The 22518-nt window shown below is 44.3% G+C and overlaps 1 protein-coding gene across 1 annotated transcript; it reads right to left on the bottom strand.

The window, feature by feature from the left end:
• Positions 1 to 839: 839 nt before the first annotated feature.
• On the bottom strand, positions 840 to 21219 carry LOC311139972 (neurocan core protein-like; the record flags this gene model as incomplete). The annotated part of the gene is made up of 14 exons (XM_084174959.1): positions 840 to 970; positions 1124 to 1306; positions 1414 to 1558; positions 1823 to 1905; positions 2524 to 2682; positions 4415 to 4522; positions 9135 to 10709; positions 11759 to 13384; positions 13514 to 13807; positions 13896 to 14023; positions 14365 to 14539; positions 15400 to 15786; positions 16205 to 16287; positions 21203 to 21219. 14 exons carry the CDS (start codon positions 21217 to 21219, stop codon positions 840 to 842), a joined length of 5094 nt encoding a protein of 1697 aa, XP_084031085.1.
• Between the last annotated feature and the right edge of the window lie 1299 nt (positions 21220 to 22518).

The raw sequence follows: 22518 nt of genomic DNA, 5'->3' as shown, positions 1-22518 counted from the left end.
TTACGTTTTTATGAGAGTATAAAATAACAAACTTTGGATTCTGGCTATTTTCAAACCAGTACTTTAAAGTGGATATTGGCTTCTAATATTGGGTCCAAAGTTCGTAAGACACCTGAAAAACAAAGCACCAGATAAGAGGACATGTTGAGAAAAAGCTCTGGGTTGTGGGAATTGAGAAGATATGGATTGAGGAGATTTTCTTATACAAAAGCATACAAAAGTGGAAATCTTAATTCTGTCTTTGTGGCAGAGAGTGGGAAAGTGGCTTCAGTTAATGTCAGACCAGCTGAGGTTGAGATTTAGGTTGCACTTTACTAAAACTCTCCATCAAAATCATATTGTATACCGTCATAAACATGTCATAATATATGTTACTAGCAGTCAAATACTGTAATCCAACAGTGTGGTAGCACAGGTAGATATAAAAGTACTTCACTAGTACTTTGTCACAGTAATTCACTAGTCAACAATCACATATCATTATACAACAAACAAGCCCAATGATGGATGGGACAGCTTCGTTAAAGCTCATTCCAATGACAAACTGTACTGTGCAAATTTGGTCCAATTCCTCTAATCGTGGGCTTATGTTGGAATGTACTCTTTTTCTAAGTGTGATCGATCGGCACTAGGTCCGAGTAACATCAAGTCTGTTGATGTTCTAAATGGGTTTATTCTGGAAAGAGCTGGTGACAGGAATGTGATGACTCGTTCTCAGGGAGAACATTTATTTTACAAGGCTCCACCTTGTTGGAGGGACAAGGTTGGACAGTCTTTGAGTGGAACATAGGATACCAGGGAAGGGGGCAGAGGGAATGGGCATATTGAGTTTGATGAGCTTAGTAGTTCCACTTAATGTCCCAGAACTCTGAAGTGGCTTTCTCCGTGGCTGTGTGCACCACCTCCACCCCCTCGTTCTGATAGGGTGGCGTCGTGACCTTCTGCTCTCCCTCTGCCAAGTTGGTCAGGGCTGGAAAAACATAGCAGGTACATCATGTCATTATCACAGTAGAGCATAAAATAACTAAAGAGAGTCATACAATGATAACATTAGAGACCCATCACACACATCATACATTTATTTAGTTTTATGTCAGTCAACAGAATGAATGTCTGTCCTCACCAGGGTGACAGGTGATCAAAGCCTCCTCCCATTGGCCGTTGGATAGGCACTTAATGACGGGGTTCTGTGTCTGGAGGAATCCTTCTTCACAGTAGTAGCGCACCTTGGAGTTGGTCTCGTAGCGCAGATGCGACTTACCAAACACCTTGGCATTGGCAATGACGGGGGGCTGGCCACAGAAAGCTAAACAGAAAAATGTGGTTAGGGGTGCAAATATATTAAAACCTTACTGAGAGATTGAGGACAGCTTCTATGCTACACTACTGTGGTGGTTATGGTTGTGTACTCACACGTGCCCTTCTTGCAGGTGTAGGAGAGATGGTAGTTACAGGGCACATCACTCCAGTGCCCCCCGTCATGCCATACCATCACCACACAGTCCTCTCCAGACAGGAAGTAACTGTCAGGCTGGCCCCGGTACCAGTTCTCATACAACTGGCAGAAAAAGATGGGAAGGAGGATGAAGAAGTAGGAGAGTTTTAATACTGTTAGTTCACATATACAGTAGCTGAGAAGTAGTATGAGAAGCAGATCACATACCAGGAGGAGGTTATTTTTGCATCAGGTCTTACAAAACATAAGTGAGGATGTTCTGTATACCAACGGGATACAATCCCAGAGGCAAGTTCATGCAAATAACATTATGTTTATGGAGAACCTAGAAATATTTGATGGGAACACAGACTATGTGAGACTCACCAGAGGATTCCCGTCAGACCAGCGGAAGTCTCCCTCTATGGTTCTGTCATTCAGTCCTGTCCACTGGTACTCTCTGTACTTATCTAAAGGGAAAGAGAGAGCTCACTGTGTAAATTTGGCCCTGCAAACACTCGCTCACCAGCAAGAAGGGGCTGGTGTAAGACTACAGGCCGTGGGAAACAACTAAGGAATGCTAGATAATCATCTCCTCCATACTTCCAGACACAATACTAACACTGGCATCAAAGCCCTCCCATGTTTCATGGTAAAATGAGTGAATGGCAGGTAAGACATGAAAGAAGATGTTATGTCTTCCCTGGACCATAAAACCTTAAACAGAAAGCATTCTGTTTAAACAAATAAATAAATTAGTTTCCTAAATATTCCTCACAGATGGCACTGGGGTTACAGAGGGGTCTGAAAAATGTATGCACTCACTAACTGTAAGTCTCTCTGGATAAGAGCGTCTGCTAAATTACTTAAAATGTAAAATGTAAATTACACATTCAGTTTATGCATTTTAGGACTGTAAGTTCTGTTCACACTGAATGAAAAATTGTTACGTTAACTCATTTCCCCATTTAAATTATTGAATTACACCTTTTTAACAATCCACGGATGAGGGTTACACAGGTCAAGTTATGCAGAGCACTTGGAGCTGTCTGTTACAAGATCAAAGGACGTTTTCAGGTCTGCTGTACCATTGATGTAGTCCTGTTCCTCAGGGGTCATGACCGAGATCAGGTGACCGCCACACATACGACAGTGCTGCTCTGCCACCTCCCAGCCCTGACGCTTGGTGAAATGTTGGTAACAGAAGCCCATGAACTTCTCCCAACCCGGCTCACACACCTCCAGGTCTGACCAACATGAAGAGGAAGAGGTGAGATGCACACAGAGGAAACAAAAATATACATAAGGGGGAGAGATACACTACCGTTCAAAAGTTTGGGGTCACTTAGAAATGTCCTTGTTTTCCATGAAAACATACATGAAATGAGTTTGAAAAGGAAATATAGCAAAATGCATAGGAAATGTAGTCATTGACAAGGTTAGAAATAATGATTTTTAATAGAAATAATAATTATGTCCTTCAAACTTTGCTTTCGTCAAAGAATCCTCAATTTGCAGCAATTACAGCCTTGCAGACCTTTTGCATTGTAGTTGTCAATTTGTTGAGGTAATCTGAAGATATTTCACCCCATGCTTCCTGAAGCACCTCCCACAAGATGGATTGGCTTGATGGACACTTCTTAAGTACCATACGGTCAAGCTGCTCCCACAACAGCTCAATAGGTTGAGATCTGGTGACTGTGCTGGCCACTCCATTATAGACAGAATACCAGCTGACTGCTTCTTCCCTAAATAGTTCTTGCATAGTTTGGAGTTGTGCTTTGGGTCATTGTCCTGTTGTAGGAGGAAATTGGCTCTAATCAAGCGCGGTCCACAGGGTATGGCATGGCGTTGCAAAATGGAGTGATAGCCTTCCTTCTTCAAGATCCCTTTTACCCTGTACAAATCTCTCACTTTACCACCACCAAAGCACCCCCCAGACCATCACATTGTCTCCACCATGCTTGACAGATGGCATCAAGCACTCCTCCAGCATCTTTTCATTTGGTCTGCGTCTCACAAATGTTCTTCTTTGTGATCCGAACACCTCAAACTTCGATTCGTCTGTCAATAACACTTTTTCCCAATCTTCCTCTGTCCAGTGTCTGTGTTCTTTTGCCCATCTTAATCTTTTATTTTTATTGGCCAGTCTGAGATATGGCTTTTTCTTTGCAACTCTGCCTAGAAGGTCAGCATCCCAGAGTCACCTCTTCACTGTTGACGTTGAGACTGGTGTTTTGCGTGTACTATTTAATGAAGCTGCCAGTTGAGGACCTGTGAGGCGTCTGTTTCTCAAACTAGATACTCTAATGTATTTGTCCTCTTGCTCAGTTGTGCACCGGGGCCTCCCACTCCTCTTTCTATTCTGGTTAGAGCCAGTTTGCACTGTTCTGTGAAGGGAGTAGTACACAGCGTTGTACAAGATCTTCAGTTTCTTGACAATTTCTCGCATGGAATAGCCTTCATTTCTCAGAACAAGAATAGACTGACGAGTTTCAGAAGAAAGTTTTTTGTTTCTGGCCATTTTTATTCTGTAATCGAACCCACAATTGCTGATGCTCCAGATACTCAACTAGTCTCAAGAAGGTCTGTTTTATTTAACAGTTTTCAGCTGTGCTAACATAATTGCAAAAGGGTTTTCTAATGATCAATTAGCCTTTTAAAATGATAAACTTGGATTAGCAAACACAATGTGCCATTGGAACACAGGACTGATGGTTGCTGATAATGGGCCTCTGTACGCCTATGTAGATATTCCATTAAAAATCAGTTGTTTCCAGCTACAATAGCCATTTACAACATTAACAATGTCTAAACTGTATTTCTGATCAATTTGATGTTATTTTAATGGACAAAAAAAATGCTTTTCTTTCGAAAACAAGGACATTTCTAAGTGACCCCAACCTTTTGAACGGTAGTGTATGTTCATTATTTTAACATTATCTTTGAGAAAACAAAATATGAAATCTGTTACTGTACCTGTCTGGCACATGTCTCCTCCATAGGTGGGCAAGCAAAGGCACTTGGTTGAAGACCCACTGTCGACACATGTTCCCCCGTTGGAACAAGGGTTCTCTAGGCAGACATCTGAGACACAAAGGTAGGAGAGGGCAAGCATTGGCACCAATGTACATTTATTTATTTAGATTTATTTAACCTTTATTTAACTAGGTAAGTCAGTAAAGAACCAATTCTTATTTACAATGCCGGCCTATGCAGTAAATCCAGTAACAACATATCTAAAATATATTTTTGTGTGTGTGTTCCATTTTTGAATCCACTCTTTAGTGTCAATGTAAAGGACAGATACTACGTGATCACTTTGTTGATTTACATGGGAATTTATTTGAAAGCCACTGGAGGGAGCCATTATACTAGCAGTACTCACCATCACTGACTGACAAAAGGCCTACAGTGGAATGAGAGGTCAGCTTATAGAAAATATATTTTACCTATTCAAGCCCCTGTGCTGAGGACATTTTTGACATACACTACCAGTCAAAAGTTTGGACACACCTACTCATTCAAGGGTTTTTCTTTATTTTTACTATTTTTTACATTGTAGAATAAAAGTGAAGACATCAAAACTATGAAATAACACATATGAAATCATGTAGTAACCAAAAAAGTGTTAAACAAATCAAAATATATTTGAGATTTGAGATTTTTCAAATAGCCACCATTTGCCTTGATGACAGCTTTGCACACTCTTGGCATTATCTCAACCAGCTTCATGAGGTAGTCACCTGGAATGCATTTCAATGAACAGGTGTGCCTTCTTAAAAGTTAATTTGTGGAATTTTTTTCCTTCTTAATGCGTTTGAGCCAATCAGTTGTGTTGTGACAAGATGGGGAGTGGGGGGTATACAAAAGATAGCCCTATTCGGTAAAAGACCAAGTCCATATTATGGCAAGAACAGCTCAAAAAAGCAAAGAGAAACAACAGTACATCATTCCGGGGGTTTCTTCGGATGGGGCCACAGTGTCTCCGGACCGCTCCTGTCTCAGCCTCCAGTATTTATGCTGCAGTAGTTTATGTGTCGGGGGGCTGGGGTTAGTTGGTTATACCTGGAGTACTTCTCCTGTCTTATCCAGTGTCCTGTGTGAATTTAAGTATGCTCTCTCTAATTCTCTCGTTCTCTCTTTCTCTCTGAGAACCTGAGCCCTAGGACCATACGTCAGGACTACCGGGCATGATGACACCTTGCTGTCCCCAGTCCGCCTGGCCTTGCTGCTATTCCAGTTTCAACTGTTCTGCCTGCGGCTACGAAACCCCTACCTGTCCCAGACCTGCTGTTTTCAACTCTTAATGATCGGCTATGAAAAGCCAACTGAGAGACCTGAGCCCTAGGACCATACGTCGGGACTACCGGCCGTGGTGACTCCTTGCTGTCCCCAGTCCGCCTGGCCTTGCTGCTATTCCAGTTTAAACTGTTCTGCCTGCGGTTATGGAACCCCTACCTGTCCCAGACCTGCTGTTTTCAACTCTTAATGATCGGCTATGAAAAGCCAACTGAGATTTATTCCTGATTATTATTTGACCATGCTTGTCACTTATGAACATTTTTGAACATCTTGGCATGGTTCTGTTATAATCTCCACCCGGCACAGCCAGAAGAGGACTGGCCACCCCTCATAGCCTGGTTCCTCTCTAGGTTTCTTCCTAGGTTTTCGCCTTTCTAGGGAGTTTTTCCTAGCCACCGTGCTTCTACACCTGCATTACTAGCTGTTTGGGGTTTTAGGCTGGGTTTCTGTACAGCACTTCGAGATATTAGCTGATGTAAGAAGGGCTATATAAAATAAAATTGATTGAAAATTGATTGATTACTTTAAGACATGAAGCTCAGTCAATACGGAAAAAGTCAAGAACTTTTAAAGTTTCTTCAAGTGCAGTCGCAAAAACCATCAAGCGCTATGATGAAACTGTCTCTCATGAGGACCGCCACAGGAATGGAAGACCCAAAGTTACCTCTGCTGCAGATGATAATTTCATTAGAGTTACCAGCCTCAGAAATTGCAGCCCAAATAAATGCATCACAGAGTTCAAGTAACAGACACATCTCAACATCAACTGTTCTTAGGAGACTGTGTGAATCAGGCCTTCATGGTCGAATTGCTGCAAAGAATCCACTACTAAAGGACACCAATAATAAGAAGAGACTTGCTTGGGCCAAGAAACACAAGCAATGGACATTAGACCGGTGGAGATTTGTCCTTTGGTCTGGAGTCCAAATTGGAGATTTTTGGTTCCAACCGGTGTGTCTTTGTGAGACGCGGTGTGGATGAACGGATGATCTCCACATGTGTATTTCCCACCGTAAAGTATGGAGGAGGAGGTGTTATGGTGTGGGGGTGCTTTGCTGGTGACACTGTCTGTGATTTATTTAGAATTCAAGGCACACTTAACCAGCATGGCTACCACAGCATTCTGCAGCGATACTCCATTCCTTCTGGTTTGTGCTTAGTGGGACTATAATTTGTTTTTCAACAGGACAATGACCCAACACACCTCCAGGCTGTGTAAGGGTTATTTTTAAGGAGAGTGATGCATTAGATGACTTGGCCTCCACAATCCCCCGACCTCAACTAAATTGAGATGGTTTGGGATGAGTCAGACCGCAGAGTGAAGGAAAAGCAGCCAACAAGTGCTCAGCATATGTGGGAACTCCTTCAAGACTGTTGGAAAAGCATTCCAGGTGAAGCTGGTTGAGAGAATACCAAGAGTGTGCAAAGCTGTCATCAAGGCAAAGGGTGGCTATTTGAAGAATCTCAAATATAAAATATATTTTGTTTAACACTTTTTTGGTTACTACATGATTCCATATGTGTTATTTCATAGTGTTGATGTCTTCACTGTTATTCTACAATGTAGAAAATAGTAAAAATAAAGAAAAACCCTTGAATGAGTAGGTGTGTCCAAACTTTTGACTGGTACTGTAGATGACCTTTTCAAATGTTTTCAGATGGCATATATGAGGTGGAGCAGATATGCTTCCATGCTCTTTTTTACCATGCCATTTTGTTAATGCCCCCATGCAGTCTTTTTAATTTTATTTTTTAATTATCACTGTATGTCTAATAAATCACTGTCTGTGTTTATTTCATGAAAATAACTCCCATAGTCTCCTTTTGCCATTGAAATGATCAATATGGGCGGCAGGTAGCTTAGTAGTTAAGAGCGTTGTGCCAGTAACCGAAAGGTCGCTGGTTCTGAGCCGACTAGGTGAAAAATCTGTCGATGTGCCCTTGAGCAAGGCACTTAACCCTAATTGCTCCTGTAAGTCGCTCTGGATAAGAGCGTCTGGTAAATGACCAAACATAAACATAATATGATCGTGTGGGCATGTTGATACAAATCAAAATATATTTACATATACAGTCCTGCTTGGCGGATAGGATTGTCTAGACTCCAGAGCCCCATCAAAATAAGAGGATACATATGCAAATAAAAGATGGCTGGTCATTGGTCAGAATAATCAGATCAGATTGTGATGTCATGCTGTGGGCCAAAAACACCCTCCCACCTGAACAGGCTGAAATTCCAGGTATAATTTTTTTCTTATTCAAAAAGCTTTTTCCACTAAAAGGGAATTATCATAATTTTTACAATTTCATAGTGTTATTTTGACCTCATAGTGTGGAAATATCCTTTTTTATTATTTTTTTAAAGGAAAATCATGTTTGACTGCACTGACGCTTTATTTATTTTTGTTTTGGCTCTGTACTCAAGCACTTTGAAATGATACAATGACTATGAGGTTAAAGTGCAGACTGTCAGCTTTAATGTAAGGGTATTTTCATCCATATTGGGTGAATTTACAGCACTTTTTGTAGATAGTCCCCCCATTTTAGGGAACCAAAATTATTTGGACAAATTCACTTATATGTGTATTAAAGTAGTTGAAAGTTTAGTATTTGGTCCCATATTCCTAGCACGCAATGACTAAATACTGTTTGTTTTGGTTGTGTTTCAAATTATTTTGTGCCCAAATCAAATTAATGGTAAATCATGTATTGTGTCATTTTGGAGTCACTTTTATTGTAAATAAGAATAGAATATGTTTCAGAACACTTCTACATTAATGTCGATGCTACCATGATTATGGATAATCCTGAGTTTATTGTGAATAATGATCATTGAGAAAGTTATAGAGAAGCAAAGGTTATACCCCCAAGACATGGTAACCTCTCTTTTTGGGGGGGGGGGGTATGTTATCTATGCCTCTGTAACTTTCTGAGTCATCATTATTCACAATTCATTCATGGTTATCCGTAATCAAGGTAGCATCCACTTTAATGTAGAAGTGTTTAGAATTTCATAGTCATGGTATCATTTCAAATCCAAAGTGCTGGAGTACGGAGCCAAAACAAAAACAAAAATGGTCAATGTCCAAATACTTTTGGAACTCACTGTATATTATGTTCCCAATCCTTTGCTGCTATGAACAGAGACAGCACCTCCTGCTGTGTGTTTACCTCCAACAGAAACAATGATAATCCCCTTATTTTGCTGAGTCAGCTGTTTACTCTGACTGCCATGTGAATGCTATTTTTTTCTGATGACTAAGCAGAATGGGGGAAATACAAGAGTCAAGTGGGTAATTTAAGGTGAGGTATATGGTAGAAAGTATGCAATTATGTTTTGCATTAACACATACATTCAAATAATTGTAATGGTTTGAGTTGCATTGAACATTACCTGAAATGTTCCCAAATCTTTCTCTTGGAGTGGTAGGAGTGGTAATCAGTTTCTCCTCATCAACGTCCTCTTGATATAGGGGTGTCGTCATCGTAGTCTGGTCATCGTAGTCCTCTGTGGTGAGCGTCGGGCTGGGGGTCTCCTCAGGCTCCTCAGTGGGTGGAGTGATGGAGTAAGGGTCCTCAGTGACTGAGGTCTCCCCACTGTACTCCAGATCTGCATCGGCCCGGGACTCCTGGGGTACGGTGGGGGAGGGCAGGGGGGTCTGGAACAAGTCAGGGAGCAGCGTGATCTCCATATCAGTAGAGGGCGCATCTGTGCTCGACTCAGGCTCGCTTTCGTCTGTGTCATTGACAGTTGTGCCATTGATGGGTGTAACAGTTTCATTCATGTTTGGGACTTCTGGTTCAAGGATCCCTGAGCTTTCTCCTGAAGACTCTCCTGTTCCTTCGGCGGATTCAGAGTGCTCCTCGCCTGATCCTGATACTGAGCCTGACTCCACTCCCTCTTGGCCACTCACTTCCTGGTCACTGTCCTCGTTTCCACTCTCCTCATCTCCACTCGCCTCCTGACCACTCTCCTTGTCTCCACTCACCTCCTGACCACTCTCCTTGTCTCCACTCACCTCCTGACCACTCTCCTTGTCTCCACTCGCCTCCTGACCACTCTCATTGTCTCCACTCACCTCCTGACCACTCTCCTTGTCTCCACTCGCCTCCTGACCACTCTCCTTGTCTCCACTCGCCTCCTGACCACTCTCCTTGTCTCCACTCACCTCCTGACCACTCTCCTTGTCTCCACTCGCCTCCTGACCACTCTCCTTGTCTCCACTCGCCTCCTGACCACTCTCCTTGTCTCCACTCGCCTCCTGACCACTCTCCTCTTCTCCACTCACCTCCTGACCACTCTCCTTTTCTCCATTCACCTCCTGACCACTCTCCTTGTCTCCACTCGCCTCTTGACCACTCTCCTTGTCTCCACTCGCCTCCTGACCACTCTCCTTGTCTCCACTCGCCTCCTGACCACTCTCCTTGTCTCCACTCACCTCCTGACCACTCTCCTCTTCTCCACTCACCTCCTGACCATTCTCCTCATCTCCACTCCCCTCCTCACCAGAAGCTGTCTCTGGGGTAGTAGTCTCGACTACTTCTGGGATTTCACCCAACCCCTCTTGCTCCACCTTCTCCAGCCCTTCCTCCAGGGGATCAAACCCAGATGGAACGCTGGATTCGGGGATGAAGGTTATGAAGTCACCTGGGGAGCTGGCCTCTGCTTCCACAGATCGCTGGGTCGGGGGGGAATAGGTTATAGGTATGGGGGATGTCAAGAGGGTAACATCAAGCATTCCCTCGTGGACCCCAGAGGCTTCACTGGAGCCAGTGTCATAAGTAACTGTGAGGACTTTGTCAGTTGGAACTGAACCCAGGTCAGTGTGCTCATCCTGGTCAGTGGAGCCCATGGAAACCTTTGGTAATGAGTCCACTGAGGTGCCTCCTGCATCCTGCTCCACATGGTCATCTGGGGTAGAGGAGTTGGGTGACGTGACACCAGACTGCTCCTGAGTGTCGTCATAAGCTGCCAGGAAACAAAAAACAAACATTATTCAAGCCTACAGTTAGTGTAACCCTGTCCACACTTGAGTGTTCAGTTCTTAAAAAAAAAAAATATCACACATTACATATGCACAGATGTTTTTATGTAATTTAATAAAGAGAGTCGCACACTCTATACACTGTACAAGCTGGGTAAACCACCAACGTTTCGTTATCACTGTGCCTTCTTCAAGGTGAAGTGATGAATGCTTGAACCAGGTTATGTAGACATCACGTTCTAGCGTTCATGACATTACCCTGAAGAAGGCACAGTGATGCTGATGTATTGGTGGTTTATCCAATAAATTACTGGGAGCTTGTATGTAGAGTGTGCGACTCTCTCTTTGAAAAATGTTTTTATTGCCTACAATTGTATAGCCTTTTATAGCATACCACCCTGCATCCCACTGCTGGCTTGGCTCTGAAGCTAAGCAGGGTTGGTCCTGGTCAGTCCCTGGATGGGAGACCAGATGCTGCTGGAAGTGGTGTTGGAGGGCCAGTAGGAGGCACTCTTTCCTCTGGTCAAAAAAAATATCCCAATGCCCCAGGGCAGTGATTGGGGACATTGCCCTGTGTAGGGACGTTAAACGGGTGTCTTGACTCTCTGTGGTCACTAAAGCTCCCATGACACTTATCTTAAGAGTATGGGTGTTAACCCCGGTGGCTAAATTCCCAATCTGGCCCTCATACCATCATGGGCACCTAATCATCCCCAGCTTCCAATTGGCTCATTCATCCCCCTCCTCTCCCCTGTAACTATTCCCCAGGTCGTTGCTGTAAATGAGAATGTGCTCTCAGTCAACTTATCTGGTAAAATAAGGGTTAGCTAAAAATAAATAATTAAATAAATACAATTTACTCTCCGTTAGTCAGCACCTCTACCACCTTTTTTGGGTGTGTGCCAGCTCATGCTTTTTATGTCATTTAATACCATTAAATACACATCTGAATATTTACTGCACTAAATCTTCAGTACATGACATAAATAAAAGTGTTTAAAAAATGCACAGAAAGGCTTCTCTATGGACTCACCATATTCAGAGGTAGGGATCAGTTCATAGGGGTCCATCTCCACTGGGCTTAGGGTAACCAGGTCTCCTGACTCAGCAGTAGCAGAGCCACTGTTCTCCCCTGTCTGGATGACCAATGAGTCCAGTGATGTGGTATGCTCCTCAGAGAGAAGGACACTGGCACTGTGGTCCACAGAGTTGGTTAGGCGATATTCAGTTGTTTTCTCAAAGTATGGAGGCTGAGTGGTGGACTGGTCAGGGAAGAGCTCTGTTTCCTCGTGTGGTGAAGTGGAAGATACAGATGTCTCCTCGACACCCCCAGCGATGGCTCCCTCAGGCCTGATGGACCCTCCTGAGAGGTCGTAAGAGGTGCTTGGGTAGCCCAAGTCTGTGTCTGTGACATGCTCCACCTGGATGACACGCTCATCTCCGGAGTCGTCCTCCTCAGGTGTGGGCAGCCCACTTTCCAGTTGCTCCTCTGGAGAGCTGTCATACCTAGTAGTGGCTTCAACTCCGGATACATTGTAACCTGCAGCCTCAGAGGTAAAAGTGTAGTGTTCGATCTCCTGGGTGATCTCTGTTTGCAGATGGCTTTCCTCTGAAATACCATACTGAGATTCTGTTGGCTCACCACTCTTAGGGGTTGTGCCAGGCATGGGCTGTGGATCACTGGACCCATCCACCTCCTCATACCCTGTGGTGGGCACGGGGGCCTCCAGAGAAGTCCCTGGTACACCCTCTACAGAGGGCTCTCCTGATTCCACGTTTGACTCTGACGAGGGCTGGTAGGGATTGGGGCTACCAATGTTGTCTTCATGAGCAGTTGTAAGATCACCTGATTCATCATTTGTCTCGGGAGAAGGTGGATACAGTGTTGGGTTTGCATTTAGCTCATCATAGGTTGTGACTCGGTAGTTTGAGTCTAAGTTTGCCTCAGGGGCAGGCTGATATGATTCTGGGTTGCTGACCTCTTGCACCGGCTGCCAGGTGTCCTCTGTGGGCTCCAGGTCTTGGGAGATGGATGTGGGGGTGAATGGGTCTTGGGGTTCAACCGGAAAGGGTAGCTCCTTGTGATAGACAACAGTAGGGCCCTGGCCATCGACAGCCCCCTGCTCCTCTCCAGGCTTGTCTGGGTACTGCTCCCCAGGAACAACCCCCTGTTCCTCTCCGTGCTCCTCAGGCACAGCCCCCTGCTCCTCTCCATCCTCCTTTGTGTATGCCTCCTCAGTTACAGCCCCCTGCTCCTCTCCATGTTCTCCAGGAACAACCCCCTGTTCCTCTCCGTGCTCCCCAGGGACAGCCACCTGCTCTGGGTACTGCTCCCCAGGGACAGCCCCCTGCTCTGGGTACTGCTCCCCAGGGACAGCCACCTGCTCTGGGTACTGCTCCCCAGGGACAGCCACCTGCTCTGGGTACTGCTCCCCAGCCACAGCCCCCTGCTCCTCTATATGCTCTGATGGGTACTGCTCCTCTGGAACAGGGATGGCAGTCAAGGATCCCTGAGCTTCTTCACTCCCCACCTGCTCCGTCACCTGACCCAGGCTGAATTCCTCCAGAGGCTCAGACAGCGTCACAATGTCCTGGCCGATGTCCTCTGGCTCTGTTGCCAGGTAATCATGGGGAGATTCGGTGTGAGTGTTGCTGTTGCCTGTCAGACGCAAGGGCAATGAATCAAAGTTAGGCCAGAGGATAACTTAGAATACAGTAGGAACCGTGTTGGGATGCCACTACTGAACCCCAGTATAACTTAAATATCTATGCTTTCAAAAGCTCTTACCTCGGAAGCAGTAAGTGTCGTGGCGAGTGTGTGCCTCTGGAAAGCCTGTCTGGTTCAAATGGCGATAGACAGTCCTGACCCCAGGCTCCCCTCCACCACAACGCTCCCTGGGAGTGACAATGGGGTAGCGTACACTCCCATCAGCCAACCACCCCGGGCTGCAGGCGTTCAGTCCGTCATTCCAGGCTGCATACAGCTGACCTGTGGTAGCCAGCTCCGCTCCCTGAGCCAGACAATAGGCCTTAGCTTCCCATAGGGTGAAACTTCGGGGGGCAGAGCCATGGAACACTTCCCCTGTAGATATGGAGGAAGAAGTCAGGTTGTGATAATCTGCACTTGATCAAATTCATGGAATATTCCAATAAATAACATATTTTCTTACCCTCTATGTTCTCCACATAACAGTATACATCGTACAGCTCATCAGGTTCCAGCAGCCCATAGTTCCTAACTCCAGGATGCCCCTCCATGTCTCCAAAACATCCCTCTCGTGGCATCTGGATGGGATATCTGTGGAGAAGAGTGTTGATACTACATTTTTACATTTACATTTTAGTCATTTAGCAGACGCTCTTATCCAGAGCGACTTACAGGAGCAATTAGGGTTAAGTGCCTTGCTTAAGGGCACATCGACAGATTTTTCACCTAGTCGGCTCGGGGATTAGAACCAGCGACCTTTCGGTTACTGTCACAACGCTCTTACCCACTAAGCTACCTGCCGCCCTACATAGTGTTATACAACTGTTATAACAGGGGGGACATCTATTGAAGTGGATGAAAGCATCTCTCTATCTGTGTCCACTTGATATGAGAGAACATTTACAGTGGTCTTTTATCTGCCTGGCCCTTACCTCACTGAGTGGTCTGAGAGCCAGCCTGCATCACACTGCTCATAGCCACTGTGGTAGGCTGCCAAGAGCTGCTCTGGGGTGGCGATGTGAGCCCCGATCTCCTCACAGGCGTCCCGGGCCTGCACAAAAGTAAAGGCATAGCGACTGGAAGCATCCCGGTAGTGGAACACTACCCCTGTTGAAGGTCCACAGTCTTGGCGTTATTTCAGATTCAGTATTTTGTGTGAACTACAGCTACATTCACAAGCGTAGGCTATATCTGATGTATTAGGTTACAAACTGCTCTGGTCAGGTAATCCATAATCTATTACTGGCTGGGTGCATAGGGTGGGACTACCAATTCATCTCAGCAGATTTTTTATGACATTATAAAGGTACAGAAGTGTATAATAAGTATACAAAACATTAAGATCACCTTGCAAATATTGAGTTGCACCCCCTTTTGACCTCAGAACAGCCTCAGTTCGTCAGGCCATGGACTCTACAAGGTGTCAAAAGCGTTCCACAGGGGTTCTGGCCCACGTACACATGGGAAACTGTTGAGCTTGAAAAACTCAGCAGTGTTGCCGTTCTTTACACAAACCGGTGCCTCTGGTACCAGTTCAAAGACACTTAAATCTTTTGTCTTGCCCATTCACAATCTGAATGGCACACGTACACAATCCATGTCTCATTTGTATCAGGCTTAAAAATCCTTCTTTAACCTGTCTCCTCCCTTTCATCTACACTGATTGAAGTGGATTTAACAAGTGACATCATTAAGGGATCATAGCTTTCACCTGGATTCACCTGGTCAGTCTATGTCATGGAAAGAGCAGGTGTTCTTAATGTTTTGTACACTCAGTGTAAGTGGTAATGTACAGTCAGTGTCTATGCTGTGTTTTGTAGGACATTCTCTGTTTCTCCTAGAGCCTGTGACTTACACTTCTGACTGGCTCACTTCCTGCTGAGACACAAGCCTTGACACACGCACTTCTGAGTTGTTAGGAACTCTGACTTATCCCCTACATCTATGACATCAACCCCTGGCCTCACCTTTGACCTTGACCTGAGCCACATCGTCTGCATCCTCCAGGCCCTGCTGCACCTCACAGCGGTAGAAGCCAGAGTCGTTGTACTGCAGACCCTCCAGCCTCAGGGTGAGGTCGGCTGGGGAGGAGGCGTAATGGAGCAGGGAAGCTCGGTCCTTGTAGGCCTCACTGACCTTCACCCTGTCCCCTCGGGCCACCAGGATCTCAGTCTCGTGCCCCTGGGACAGCATGCTCCACTTGACCCTGGGTAGGGAGAGGACGGCGTGGCGGCCATTCGTGTTGGGGGGCGGGTGGGACAGTGACACCAGGCAAGGTAGGGTAAGAGAGCCCCCCAAGACGGCAGATAAGGGAGGGGTCGTAGGGATGGTCACCTGTAGGAGTCTGGAGTCATCTGGAGAGTGCAGAATGAAGGGGTTAAATTGCTGACTTTATACAGTTAAAAAGTTCACAGCTTAAAAACAATTGGGGAGGGGTTGGCGGTGTATTGGGGGTGTGTCTGAGGTTGCAGTTGACGGTATTTGTTAAAGTCTGGAACCCATTTAAAAGTCTTGTCAGTTGCCACTTGCCGTCATGGTGTTGTTGACACAAATACCGGATGAGACACTTCCTCTGTACACCTGGGCACATCAGTTAACCTTGATTTCTGCTGTTAAAGTCACACCTAAAATAGTTTTCAGTGTGTGTGTCAGCGAAAACTATGAATGATCGGGGAGTGATTAAAAAGTGCCCCTCTACCCTTAGAAATCAAAGGTCATAGATAGTTGAATGGATGTCAGTATAGTCGGGGCTGACAGGGGGTAGTCACGCACCTGAGGCTTGGCTGGGGGTAGAGGAGGACGGTAGGATGAGCAGACAGATGGCACACAGCAGCAAAGACGGGAGCATCTCCAATCTGCAATAGAGAGGGAGAGAGAGAGGGGGGGGGGGGGGGGGGGGGAGAGAGACACAAAGAGAGAAAGACATTATCATAGTGAAAGCTTAATAGTAATAAAGTAGAGAAAGTGAGGAAGAGGCAAAAAGGTAGGGATGACTCCCTCAATATCTCTCAGGGCCCTGCGCCATCTTCAGACACCTGGAGACAAAAATATACAAGTATTGATTCATGCTTACAGCCATTCATCAACCTCAGAGTAGATTACTAGACAGTGGCAAGTGGTCAGCTTTCACCAACCACCTCAGCCTCTAGGACCGTAAAATAAAAGCCATGGCTAAGACATCAGCGCTGTCATTTAGCAGAGACCTTGAGAATGGATAGGATGGTGTGTCAATCCATCACATGATCAACCTGAAGACCTTTTGAAATCACAAATTAACAGATATTCAATCTTCATTTTGACAAATTGATTTGTATGTACAGTGTGAGGGATTGTTCTTTAGTTCTGCAGAATTTTGTTGAGCTTCCAATAAGTTAATTGATGAGTCTATGTGTTTGTCTTTGTGGGGTTTTGTGTTTTCACATGTGTATATAAATGTATTTATGTCCGGGAGTGTCATTAGTCAGATTGTGTGTGTGTGTGTGTGTGTGTGTGTGCGTGTGTGTGTGTGTGAATAAAGTAACTGTGTACTGTATGTGCCTTTTTGCATCTGTCAATTAGTGTGTGTTAGAGAGTGACTGTCTGTGTGGCCTTGCTGTTATCCAGCTGGCATGAGTAACTTTGGGAGCTCTCGAGTGTGAGCAGAATTCTGATGTCCCCCAAATTCCCCCAGGATGGCATGGCAAAAAGCCTTTTCTCCAACTCAACTGCTTTATCATCATTACATCCCTTTCAGCAACCTAAATGTTAAATCCAAACCACCCCCACCCCATCAACATTACCCATGCACCAAAGACACACAGACACAGCTACACATTTTCCCGACTGACTCGATAGGACCGCAACATTACCCATTCTGAGCAGGCCAGTGTATTCAAATAAGCAGTGCGATTCTTAGAGGGTGCAAAAATGTATAAGTGAATAGAGTCCCCCACTGGATGTGTTGGTGAATGGAGAATGAACTGTGCAGTCATGCTACAAACCCAGTGCACTGGGCGCTTTAGTGATCACTTTCTCACAGAGAATCTACACTGAGCGGACAAAAAATTAAGAACACCTTCCTATTATTGATCAGAACCCTTTTGCACTCAGAACAGCCTCAATTCGTCGGGGCATGGACTCGACAAGGTGTCGAAAGCGTTCCACAGGAATGCTGGCTCATTTTGACTCCAATGCTTCCCACAGTTTTGTCAAGTTGGCTGGATGTCCTTTGGGTGGTGGACCATTCTTGATACTTACGGGAAACTGTTGAACGTGAAAAACCCAGCAGCGTTGCCGTTTTTGACACAAACTGGCGCGCCTGGCACCTACTACCATACCCTGTTCAAAGGCACCTAAATATTTTGTCTTGCCCATTCACCCTCTGAATGGCACACATACACAATCCATGTCTTTTCTCGAGGCTTAAAAATCCTTCTTTAACTTGTCTCCTCCCCTTCATCTACACTGATTGAAGTGGATTTAACAAGTGACATCAATAGTACGTTTTGTTTATTCCATATGTAACTCTGTGTTGTTGTTGTTTTTATCGCACTGCTTTGCTTTATCTTGGCCAGGTCGCAGTTGTAAATGAGAACTTGTTCTCAACTGGCTTACCTGGTTAAATAAAGGTGAAAAAAATAAATAATAGCTTTCACCTGGATTCACCTGGTCAGTCTATGTCATGGCCAGAGCAGGTGTTCTTAATGTTTTCTATACTCAGTGTACAGTACATTGCCTTTATTCAAATGCAAGTCTAACTTCGGGTGTGTAGTCAATGTGAATTCTTTATTCAACCTAAACTATCTAGTATTGTAGGTGGCATTCATTTATCATTGGGCCAATTATCTTTATAATGACTATTCTATCTGCAGATATAATTCAAATGTCTTGATGTCCTAAAGTCTGTCTTAGGAGGAAGTGATGATTCCGCTAAATGGAGAAGCAGGAGGAAATGTCTACTGACAGCCTACGGTAGATTAAGCCGAATAACTGTAAAAGTTACATCCAGACCCTTTCATCTTTTTTACAAGCTATTTTACAAGCAACCAGTGGTTAGAGGAAGAGAATCTCAACCTATACACTACACTGCCTGTCTGGATTGTTGCTTCACTTTTATACAGAATCCTGATATTGTGGAAAATCACATCAGGCACTGGAATTAGGTCAAGAAGAACTAAATTAACTGGAAATAAAGGCAGAAATTAATGTTGGTTTTGTAGTAATCCGACTGCGCTTAATGATAAATTACCCAATGTTCCCATGTAATACTCTATTTTCATAGTTTGAAGTACAGTGACCTATTGCATAACATAAACTGTAAATCCATTTGTAAACATGGTGATTGTTAGAGTGTGATCTCTGCAAATACATTAGAGGAGTAGTGCTGGAAATGTGTAATGGTGGGTAAATTGCACATGATCAAAACTGTCTCGATTCTGTGAAGAAAATAATTGGGTAAATCATCAACATCATAACTGGCGGTTGAAAAATAGGAAATTGAAAAATGAAATTGGGGAGCTGATAGAGTATATCCGTGGCAGTCTCCATAACAGTAGATGGAGAGAACGTGGACAAACAAATTAACCGTCACACTGGCAGCCTTCCCTCTCCTACTTGTCTAAGCTCCGGTTTCTAGGAAAATCAAGTATTTTTTGTCCAGTTCCTCAATTACCCTCCATTCAATCTTCCTCAAGCCTATGACTGTTAATTAAGTATATAAGCAGACATCATTGATATGTATTCCTTTCCCCCATCACCCCAAACATCACCACCCACCCCCAATATCCATACACACACACACTAGAGCTGGGACAATAAACCCCAAAATAATAGATACTGACTGAACCAACCATTTATCGAGGGCAATGTGAAGTTTGAAATGAAACGGGACAATGGTAGCCACAACATTCAAAGTGGTAGAAGTCGTTTTAAGTGTAATATAAAAAAGTAACTGGTGCACACAAACTTATCGTTCAACTTATCATTATCATGATAATTCAGTAAATGTATCATGATATGGATTTTTATTCATATCGCCAAACTCAAACACACACACACAGTAGTTTTCTTCCCTGCTGTGTTGGGCGCATGGCCCTTAGCCACAACTACATTTCCATACTCCAAGGAGAGAGAGGGAGAGGGCTTCCTCTGGGGAGAGAGAGAGGAGGACACATCCCAGGCAACCTCAGATGTGCTTAGACATGCATCACAAGTGGCTGGAATAACCAATGACTTCACCTTGGTCTGACAAGAAAGGTAATTTCAGGCTGATGGACTGCAGTATATAGTGTTGTTGATGGGCATGATGGTGGTGGGAAGGGGGAAGTGTGTGCATGTGGAAGTACCTCTGTGGTTGAAGTAATGGTATGATACGTCATTCTCTATGGTCAAATAGAATACTGTGAACACGAACACACACACACCTGGCCCACACAGCCTCTCTCTTCTGTAGCTTATCAAACACCAGCTGTCCTAGTCATTATTTTCGTCTTGTTCCCGAATCTGATTGACTCCCCCTCCTTTCATGGAAATGACACCCACCACCACTGCTGCCAGTCTGCCACCCTCCATTACCCGGCCTCGTTCCACCCCACCACCACGCCCACCCTCCAATCCTGCCTCGCGTTGCCTCGATTTACTCCATCTGCCCATCTCTAAGGGCAACCCATACCCCCTCACAGGCCCAGGCTGGCAGGAAGCATAAGGGGGGGGGGGGGGGGTGAGAATGACAAAGAAAGGGGCTATGAGAGAGAGATTGGGGGGCCAAAACTGTACAGAGTGCACTGAGTGCAGTGAGAGAGGAAAGAGAGAGAGAGAAAGAGAGAGAGAAAGTCAGCAGGAAGGAAGCTTTAGTGTGATTCAACAGTCCCCCTCCGGCAGGGCAGGACACAACAGAAGGTCCAGCTGAGGAGTGACATTAGCCATATTGCTATTAGAGTTAGCCATTAGCCACTCCAGCCAAAGGGACTGACTCATGGAGGTGGATGGGGGGGGCGGGGGCCTTGGCCCATTTGTAGCCTGTGCCACAGGCTGATTAGGCAGAAATGCAGGGCTTCTGAGCACTTTAAGGGCTTATGGGAGACTGTCAAGGCAAACTGTGGCAACTCTCACAGCAGTACACCAAATCAGTCCACTCTCATCAGTCAACAACACGAAGATGGTGCAATGACCTATTTAGAAACCAGTGATCTCATATTTGCACTGGACAGTCATATTTGCAAGGTTAGTCAAACTGAGAAGGATAACTCAGGTTCAAAGCATCTGTCTTGACAGTCAGGCTGCAAGGAGGATATAGCTACTTGATTGTACATAGGAACATGATTAAGAGACCAGTAACGTCAGGCTGACAGCTAGGGCAGTATCAGGCCCTGTTAAAACTCAGCTAAGTAGCATCAAAGTGCACCTTATTCTTATATGCCTCTACTTTCTTTATGGAAGAGATAATGGTCCTGTGAGGCTCAGTTGGTAGAGCATGGTGCTTGCAAAGCCAAGGTTTGTGGGTTTGATTCCCGCTGGGGCCACACATACGAAAATACAGTATATGCTTGCATGACTGTAAGTCGCTTTGAATAAAAGTGTCTGCAAAACTGTATATATTATTATGATACAGACCTTATCATTTATCCGGTGACTGGTTGGCTGAATATTCAAATATAAAAGTTTCAAGCTGACAAACAAAAGTTAATTATTCTCTCTTTCTTGGACAGCAGAGTGATATTGTGCACTCCCCCTGCCCTCTCTCTCTGCTACCACTCCATACAGTAGGCCATGCATGTCACTTCCTCTGCTCACCTCACACCCCTCTTCATATTTCAGGGAGCTCCTCATGGCTGTCCCTACCTGAGGCCAGAGTGATGAGTACATCCAAGGGCGAGACTGGGCTTGGGGGTTCTCTCACACGCAAACGCAAATCTCTGATTCTAAGACTTTTACAGTTCCACTTCTCCACGTAAAAGTACAAGGCTTGAGGACATACGTACTGTATCAGGCAAGTCCTGATTGGGGCCATAGTACTAAACTAGGTCAATGTACTGTATGGGTCCATGTTAGCTCTTTTAAAATGACAACATCAACCAGAAACAGAAGTGTTGATAAATTGACAATGAGAGTTCATGTGTGCAACCCATCGCTTGAAATAGCCTATACATTGTAAGTGCCCCTTACTATCAAGAAAACTAGCCAAATATGTATGCTTACTGAGAGGTGTAGAGCAATTAGCTAGCTACCTGTTCCAACATAACTATCACTTACCATTTCACAAAACATCTATGTTAGTCCACTCAAATATCAACAGTCTCTTCCATTCTGTGTCCAAGCCTTTGATGCCCAGTTCAGAGATATCTATGTCTTAATCAATATGTTTAAACAAAGCCACTGTTATTAATGTCAATACAGTAGTTGGTTGGGGGAAATAAACTGTATTCCCTGTCACAGAATGTCCATATGTAGCCAATTTGGAGTACGGTACAACTTGTATTTCTATAGGTACAAGTAGGCCTATAAAAACAGTGTGCATTGCCCAATATGTTATACTTCATCAAATCAGTTTGATCATAAAATCAGTTTGGAGTGAATCATTACACAGCACTGTAGCAGGTGCAATCTGTCTGGATCGTGCTTAACTGTGCTCAGCAAACAATACATGAGAAAAATGTTATTTTAGCTTTATATACCATACATTAATAATTGAGATTGTGGGTTCCTGGTATTTAAATCAAAACAACTTTATATCAAAATAAACTTCCATAAAATTGTCATTTGGATGTACAGAATAGCAATAACAGTAGGCTAAAACAGGTGGTAGAAAATATTTATTCATTTCTGACAAAAAAATATAGGCTATATTGTTTAAAACGTTTTTCGAAAATGTCTCTAATTTGCTCTAATTATGGCAAAATGTATTGAGTATTTTATGTTTGATTTATACAACGAAAAAACATTTGTTGGCTAATTCATGACCAAAACTTGTTATTCTGCGACAGAAATGTATTCTAATATTTATCAAGGACATGCCAAAAATATTTGACTTACAAATCCATCACCTACCTCGTTTAAACGACGCTCTCGAATTGTCCTTTGTGTGTACCTTTGTCTTTTGAATCAGACTC

This window comes from Coregonus lavaretus (genome assembly GCF_964263955.1).
Source record: "Coregonus lavaretus genome assembly, chromosome: 13".
NCBI classification, from domain to species: domain Eukaryota; kingdom Metazoa; phylum Chordata; class Actinopteri; order Salmoniformes; family Salmonidae; genus Coregonus; species Coregonus lavaretus.
The sequence above is the reverse complement of the archived record's forward strand: the minus strand, read 5'-3'. Positions and strand labels throughout refer to the sequence as shown.